The sequence below is a fragment of the Hippocampus guttulatus genome, chromosome 12 (genome assembly GCF_054856545.1).
Source record: "Hippocampus guttulatus isolate MCC_2025c chromosome 12, RoL_Hgut_1.0, whole genome shotgun sequence".
NCBI lineage: Eukaryota > Metazoa > Chordata > Actinopteri > Syngnathiformes > Syngnathidae > Hippocampus > Hippocampus guttulatus.
In genome coordinates, this window is record NC_141272.1 from 8,563,774 (window position 1) to 8,572,313 (window position 8,540).

At 44.8% G+C, this 8,540-nt stretch overlaps 1 protein-coding gene across 1 annotated transcript; it reads left to right on the top strand.

Moving 5' to 3' along the window:
- Positions 1–290: 290 nt before the first annotated feature.
- LOC147197228 (WD repeat-containing protein 20) lies at positions 291–7,004 on the top strand. Its single transcript, XM_086125964.1, has 4 exons — positions 291–1,075; positions 1,832–2,014; positions 2,251–3,636; positions 5,690–7,004. Exons 1-4 carry the CDS (start codon positions 662–664, stop codon positions 5,735–5,737), a joined length of 2,031 nt encoding a protein of 676 aa, XP_085982090.1. The 5' UTR covers positions 291–661; the 3' UTR covers positions 5,738–7,004.
- The last annotated feature ends 1,536 nt before the right edge of the window (positions 7,005–8,540 follow it).

Genomic DNA, 8,540 nt, shown 5'->3' on the forward strand with positions numbered 1-8,540 from the left:
AAGAAATAAAAGTAGGTTTCTGAAATAACTCAAAAAATATGTATCATTGTTTAGAGGACCTTTATAAAAGGTATGGGACGCACACACACACACAATAATTTAATTTAAATTGATCTATTTGATATCATTCTTTGTAGAGTTCTTATTTGATGCTTAAGCATTTTGTAAACTCCCTGGATTGTACTAACAAGTTTATAATATTGTATTTGTTTTAGATTTGAATATTGTACACCGAGTTCCTCCCAACATTCTTATCTGGTTGTGACCCCCCCCCCCCCCCCCCACACACACACACACACACACACACGCACGCACACACTAAAGGCAGGCGGGCTGGTGGGCGCATTTCTGCTCATAAATCGTAGCGGTCGAGCGGAGGGAGGCAGCGAGCAGCCCAATGATGACGCCGTCACCGGCTCATAGGGGCTCTCCGTCGGCCATGAGTCTTAAGCCAGCGGCTCTCTGGTGGCCGATACTGGTGTAAAATGCAGCGGGTCACACTGGCAGCGCTGGTCGGCCTAGCTGAGCCCGGCTGCTCGCCTCCGCCGCTCCCGTTTCAGCTTTAGTACTTGCTACTGCCTTCTTTTTTTCTTTGTTTTAATTACCGCGGCGTTATTGTTTTCAGGTCAAGAGTTTCCCGTGCGGCTCGTTTGGACTAAAAATGGCCGGAGATGGCGGCGCTCTAAAGGATATTAATGAGATTAAGTCGCAGTTCCGGACCAGAGAGGGCTTCTACAAGCTGCTCACCCTCTCCGACTCCCAGCAGCGGGGCGGGCTGCCAAGGGGTCCCTCCGCCGGGGCAACGCTGGGCCCCGCGGCTGGAGCCGGCCCGATACCCGGTGGAGGGGTCGGACTGTTGCAGGGGCCCGGTGCCGCCGCCGCCGCTGCAGCAGCTGCCGCAGCCGTCGCCTCCTCATCGAATGCCGCAGCTAATTCCTCCCCGGCGGGTTTCCTGCCGCCGGTGCGGGTCTCCATGGTCAAGCTCCAGCCCGAAGACCCAGGCGAGGAGTCAGAGCGGGTGTGCTTCAACATCGGCAGGGAGCTTTATTTCTACACGTACACTAACATTAAGAAGGTGAGCCCCGGTCCGACGGCCCTGCCCGCCCAGGTCACGGGAGTGGACTGTCGGCGTTAGCCATCCATGCTAACTAGCCGAGCAGTTAGCTTACATTTCACGACTTCTGGGCGAGCTAGTATGTGTCAGTTTCCTGCTAACAAACACCACATTTCATTTGTTTTAGTTGTCTTTGGTGTCACATGGTGGTACAAATAGCACCAATTGGCAAGAAGACAACAAAATTAGATTTTGGAGTCCTTCTAAGGATGAGTCATGTAACAGAAGATGGACAGAGATGGTCAATGTGGGAGCTGCAAGATGTCAAAAGATGCGCTTCAACTCAACTAATCTTTGTTTTTATGACTCATCTTTGCTGGATTAAGCGAGGCAGTAGTCTAAAACAACACAAATGTTAGAGTAAGGACTTCTTGGGTTTCAAACAAGCGATATGGTTTCAAGACTTGGTTTGGGGGTTCGTTTTTTTCTATCCAAACCTCGTTAATGGTTTCAGGCGTGGGTAAAGGGTTTTAAGCCTGGTTTGCTGTGACAAAGCAAGGTTTTTAAATAATTATGGTTCAAGACTGTGTGAAGACCTTGAGTTGAAGTTTCAAACAAGGATGAGGGTCTCAACGCTGGTGTTCAAGACCAGACTCAGACTTACAACCCCTTGTTATGTTTTCAAGACACAATGCCATATATTTATGTCATCATGTGCTTTTATGATTATTTGGTGTCATACTGTTTTCTCAAACTACTTGTGTGCGTGCACACCAGGCAGTGGACCTGAGCAAGCCAATTGACAAAAGGATTTACAAGGGCACGCAGCCCACGTGTCACGACTTCAACCAGTACTCGGCGTCGGCCGACAGTGTGGCACTCATCGTGGGCTTCTCGGCCGGGCAGGTGCAGTACCTGGATCCCATCAAGAAGGAGACCAGCAAGCTCTTCAATGAGGAGGTACTAAATGTTACTTCAAATGAGGCTTTCACGCCAGTTTTGGGGTTTCTACAAAGAGTTTCAAATCAAAGGTTTAGCATTTCAAGGAAAGGTTAGGGTTTCAAGCCAAGGTTTCCAACAAGATTTAAGCAATTTGAAGTAGGATTTCGAGGCAGAATTATTGAGATGTCATTTTCAATTGAAGTAATTGTTTAGGCCACTAATGAACCGTTTTGTCTCCTATCGTGCATGTGCAGCGTCTAATCGACAAATCCAAGGTAACGTGTCTGAAATGGCTCCCCAAGTCTGAGAACCTGTTCCTGGCCTCTCACTCGAGCGGCCACCTTTATCTCTACAACGTGGAGCATCCATGCGGCACGGCTGCGCCTCAGTACTCGCTTCTGCGCCAAGGGGAGGGCTTCGCCGTGTACGCCTGCAAAACCAAGACACCCCGAAACCCTCTTCTGCGCTGGGCCGTGGGCGAGGGTGGCCTGAATGAGTTCTCCTTCTCGCCCGATGGGGTCCACGTGGCATGCGTGGGCCAGGATGGCTGCCTGCGGGTCTTCCACTTTGACTCCATGGAGCTCCAGGGCGTGATGAGGAGTTACTTTGGAGGACTGTTGTGTGTCTCATGGAGCCCAGATGGCAAGTACCTGGCCACGGGGGGAGAGGACGACCTGGTCACCGTGTGGTCCTTCGCCGAGAGCCGGGTGGTGGCCCGCGGGCATGGACACAAATCCTGGGTCAACGTGGTGGCGTTTGACCCCTTCACCACATCCCTGGAGGACGAGGAGCCCATGGAACTCAGTGGGAGTGAGGAGGACCTCCACCAGGGAGGGGCGCCCAACAATACTACCCCACACTTTGGACGGGTGCGCACCAGCAGCACCCTGTCACGGCTCTCCCGGCACAGCTCCAAAGGCGGCGGCTCAGCGGCTGTCACCTACCGATTCGGATCCGTCGGGCAGGACACCCAGTTTTGTCTGTGGGACCTTACAGATGATGTTCTATACCCTCGCCTGCCGCTTTCGCGAGCCTTTACAAATACTTTCGGACCCACGCTGCCCAACTCTGTGGGTGGTGGAGTGGAGGGCCACCACCACCCACCTGTTGTGGGCACTTCCAACCCGCCCACGCTGCCTCTCCCACTGCCTCGCTCCCTCTCCCGCTCCAACTCACTTCCCCACCCAGCGGTCGCAAACACCTCCAAGAGCCAGGGCGCCACGGAGGGCGGCACTGGGGGAACAGGAAGTGGGACCGGTACCGTGGGGAGTGCCCCAGGTAACACCGCGCCGTTCAGCATCGGCCGCTTTGCCACGCTTTCCCTCCAGGAGCGCAAGTCGGACAAGTCGGTGGTGGGTGGCGGGGTGGAGAAAGAACACAAACGCTACCACAGCCTGGGTAATATCAGCAAAAGTAACGATAAGATCAATGTGGCACCGCGGGGTGGCGGGCGCCTGGATGCCGCCAAAGTGCTGGGCACCACGCTTTGCCCGCGCATGCATGAGGTGCCACTGTTGGAGCCACTCGTGTGCAAAAAGATCGCCCATGAGAGACTCACCGTGCTAGTCTTCATGGATGACTGTATCATCACGGCGTGCCAGGAGGGGCTCATCTGCACCTGGGCCAGGCCTGGCAAGGCGGTATGTAACGGCACAGTCACCGGACCATGACAGACAGGAACTTATCCACGTCTTCCATCTCAATCCGAAAGCTCGTTGCCGAAGTTACGAGGTCTTTATTTTGATGCCCGTCGAACAGTCAAAGTCTGACGGGCATCAAAACCTGTCAATATTTTGATGGTATATTGTTATAAAAGCACATTACATAACAAAGATAACAGGGGTGTCCACATTTTCTCTTCAAAGGGCCACATCCAGAGAAAACAAAATGCTTAGGTCTCTCATTACATGTTTCGCGATGAAACCAAAAGTCGAGCGTTTTTGGTTGGTCAGCTGCACTGTATTCTACCAGAATTTCTGCCCCCTTTACTGAGCAGCAGCAGACCTCCACATTTAGAATCATAACTGCAAAACTGTCCTCTATTCAAAGCATAAAGTAAAGCAAACGCACAATTCTCACCATTTGCTGCTGTAACTAAATTCTCTAAATGTTACTCTTTTTGTGATGTGTGCTTGGTGGAATATAAGGAAGTGAAATTCAAATGAAAACTGATTCCTTCCTCTCCTGCCTTGCGACAGAGTGTCGAGCAGTAAACACCTTACATCTGTCGAATAATGCAATGCGACAAAAATAAACACGAGTCCACTGAATTTTTATGTTCCTGTATTAGCAATGCCGACATCATAACAAGGATAGCAACAATGCCCTCCGAGTTGCGGGAAGGATCAATTCTTCACCGATTATGAATATCATTTCAGCCACCAATTATGACGCTCTCAAGCCACTTAGATTTGTTGATGTATGTGGAAGTCCTCAATAATTGTTGCTCTCCTAAAAGTTCCCTACAATTTTCTTTGGAAATATTCCAAAGACTTGTTTTTTAATGCAGGAATGCGGGAAAAAAATCCGTTTTTAAGCTTCATTTGAGTCATTGGAAAGCTGCTTACTGCATAGTGTGCAGAACAGGCTTGGTGGGTGAGAATCAACTGTTGCGTTAAATCCATATTTCAAGGAGGTCTCCTGCCGTTGTCTGTGAAATGCGCCTTGTTTTTTCTTCTTGGTCACAGACTCTTGTGTTGTCTCCTTGCTGGAAAGAACCTGTCCAAATATGTCAGTTAATTTTTTAACTTTATTTGCTAGTTTGCGGCTAAAATATTTATTATGCGACCAAGACAATTTGATTCTTGATATTAGTCAAAAGTCCTTCATTGACGAACGGAATGAAAAGAATCCGGTCACTTTTAACAATAAAATATTTTTCAGCCTCGGATAATAAATAACCAGCAGTACCGGTAATTTGTTTTTGAAATTCTTTTATCTGTGCGGCCCAATACTTGTCCGTGGCTATTGTCTAATTGTTTTTGTTTGTTTGTTTTTCCGTGGCCACTGATGTAATTGCGTGTAAGTAGGTGCAACTTTCAGCTTCACATACAACAGCACACTGGGTTTTTTGTTGTTTTTTTTTTTACTGTACCGATCATAAATACTGACAAATGGTTTTACCACATTAATCATAAATTTAACCCAGGATATATCTTTTAATTCTGTGAAATAAATTCAGTGGGTGCCTAACCACTTTTTTTTTTACTGTACAGATCATAACTACTGTCAAATGATTTTGCTACATTAATCATAAGTATATATATATATATATATATATATATATATATATATTTTTTTTTTAATTCTGTGAAGAAAATTCAGTCGGTGCCGAACCATAAGTATGTGAGAGTTGACACAAAAGGGAGTGCTGCAGTCTCAATTAATTTTCATTCTGAAGAAGAGCATGACATTGGCTCCGACCATTGTCGATTGAAGTAGCCATTGTTGGACCATACTGGCCATTTCCTGCCCTTTTGAAGAGGTATACCTTGAGATTTTTTTGGATTGCTACGAAACTTGAATCACGTACTGTATACTCAGCGGATTAAATTGTGAAACAGTTGTGGGTTTTGTTGTTTTGGTATTTTTGTAATTTCATGGACAGAGCGTGGCAGCAGTTTGATGAACACTATACTAACTCTTACCTCTCGCCATCTAAATTGCTGGGGGGGGTTGTGTCTTTTCTCACAGAACTTAACAGCACAGAACGGAAACTCTCCAAGCGGCACGGTGGTATAGCTGCACCTTCATCACTCCTCCTACCATCCCTAAACGGAAGGCAACCGACAACACCCGACCACTTCACCAATGCAGTATTACCCTCTGCTCATCCTGCAGAAGCCACGGCCAGCTGTATTTAAGTAATTTATTTCATCATTAAACTGTCTAGTAATTTATACTGTAAATAGTCAAAGTACTCTTTAACAGCAAGGAGGCGCTACAGGAAGCAAGTGAACACATTGTACGTGGCAACGCACTGAATGTCTTTTCAGGAGTTCTGTCTTGATGTCACCGTCTCTTTTTGAGTTAATGCCGGTTGCTCTCGAGATGCTTCAAGGGGCTCCAAAAGCGGCATGTCGAGCTCGGGTCCAAGTCACGTCACCACACGCACAAAACACACTGTTGCTGATGGGGTAGCTGCAGAGTCATATGTGTCGTATTCATTCATGTTGCACAAAGGAGTATTACAAACCTGCTGGGGTGGTGCAGGAACCGTACTATGAGGCTGAAGATGGGGGGAGGGGGTGAATTATAGAAAATGTTCAACCTTAAAATGAAAATAATGAAAGTTAGATTTTTTTTTCTTTTTGGCAAAAAGTTGCAATCCTTTTTAAAAAGCACTCTTTTGTTCAAAGAAAAACTATGCAAGTCTTGGGGGGGGGGAAAGGTTGTAAAAGTACATTTAAAAAAAGAAATTCTTCAAAAAATATTCTAGAACACTTGCTTTTTTGATATAATTTAAAAGAAGGGGGTTTAAAAAGACAATTCTCTAAGGGGAAAATAGTCATATTACAGTTAGGGAAAAGTTGCATTTAATTTTGAGCAGGGGGTGGTGGTGTGGATACGCAATTCTTGAAAATATATACAGTATATCTTTTTTTCCACAAATATTGGAACTTTTTCCAACAAGAAAATATACTTTTGGGGGGAGGAAGAATGCTACAATCTTGAGGACATGAATGTCTTTTTTTTTTTGTCTTTTGCCCACAAAAAAAAACGTGCCAATTTTTACGTGACTTTATTTTGTACACACAGTTCATTTGCTTTCAATCCAATTTTACACCTTTATTTTTGCTGTATTTGATGTTTTTTCCTTTCCAGTGTGGCCCTGATACTCCTTGGTAGTGTTGCACCTGAATTGCCTCTTGCAATAATTTGCACAGAAAAAAAAAAGTCGCCACCTCTCCACTCAATACATTCGTCAGCACATAAAAGCTACATTTGTTTCAAAGTCTCCTGTGATTATTTTATGCTTTGTAGCGATAATAAAAAAACAAGCCAAGTATGTTTGTGTCTCTCTTCCAAGATGATCTCATTCATGTCTTTTTCTCTCCAATTCCAAATCATGAAGTTGTTCTGATTGCTTCGCTTGATTTCCTTTTGGATGATAACCATGATAATGTGAACACAGCACACACGTGATGATGAGGTTGATTATATATTTTTAAAAGTCATTTGATTGCACGCTACCACATGACAACTTACCGTAAGTGTGTCAACAAGCTATTTGCTTAAAGTACCTCGTAGCCATAAGGCCGACCTTACAAATAAACACCTTAGTCCTAAGAGTTGCCTGGCCCTGTGTACTTGAATAGAGAAAATAATTTTGTGAACACCATTATGTGAGGAAATACAGAAAATAAAACATAGTTTTGTTACATAGGGGCCCTTGCCCCAACAGCTGTCACAAGCAAATGGTATGTTTTGCGATCACTGCTTGAGAGAAGGCCTCAAACCCGAAATAATTAAACCATTCAAGTAATTACATTTTTCCCAAAATAATTTTAAATTAGTACATTAAATAAAAACAAAACATTAAATTAAAATGTGTATTTTATCAACAAACACCACTTTATTCTTAACAATTGCATTTTTTCTTTAAAAAAAGAGTCGACATTTTCCCTTATTGAGATTTTTTTTAACTTAAAAAAACAATCTAATAAAGTTTACAGAAATGTAAGGCAATCTTGAAAATGTGTTGTTTTTCCATCTTAAAAATATAGTCAAATTTAGGCTAATCTTTTGAAGAAAAAAATGTGAAAAGGAAAAACTAAGAATCTTCCTGTGTGGAGTTTGTACGTACTCCCCGTGCCTGCCTGGGTTTTCTCCGGGTACTCTGGTTTCCTCCCACATTCCATAAAACATGCATGGCAGGTTTACACTCTGTTGTCCTAGGTATGATTGTGACCGCGAATGGTTATGTCTGTGTGCCCTGCGATTGGCGGACGACCAATTCAGGGTGTCTCCCGCCGACTGCGAAGACAGCTGGGATATGCTCCAACATGCCCCCGACCTATGTCAGGATAAACATGTTAAAAAATGGATGTATGGATAGCTCAACGGTCGAGGGGGTGGGGTGACCCTGAAATCCGCAGAAAGTGGAAGAAATATCAAACCACAGAAAGTGGAAGCTGCTTGTTTTCTTAACAGAATAAACCATATTTTAAATCAAAGTGCGTTCGAACTGTAACTCTTGTCTTAAATAGAGTAAGTCATGTTTAGTTGATCCTTGCAACTGCGTCTAAGTGAAAAAGTTACATTAAAATGAATACAGAAACTGGTTTGGTAAGTACCTGTCAGTAGAACGCACATTACTCTAAAGCAGAGTCGGGCAAATGTGAGCAGTAATGTACTTGATAACGAATTAATGTCGATAAAAAACGATTAGTGGGTCAGATTAATGAATGGAGTGGGCCATACATTGCCTAGCCCTGCTCTCAAGTGTGCATTCCTCGTGTTGTACAATCAGATTGGAATCCTCGTGCTCTTGTGTGCCGGGAATCCCTGTAACACGAGCTCCTGTTGACTTTGAGCCTGAAAA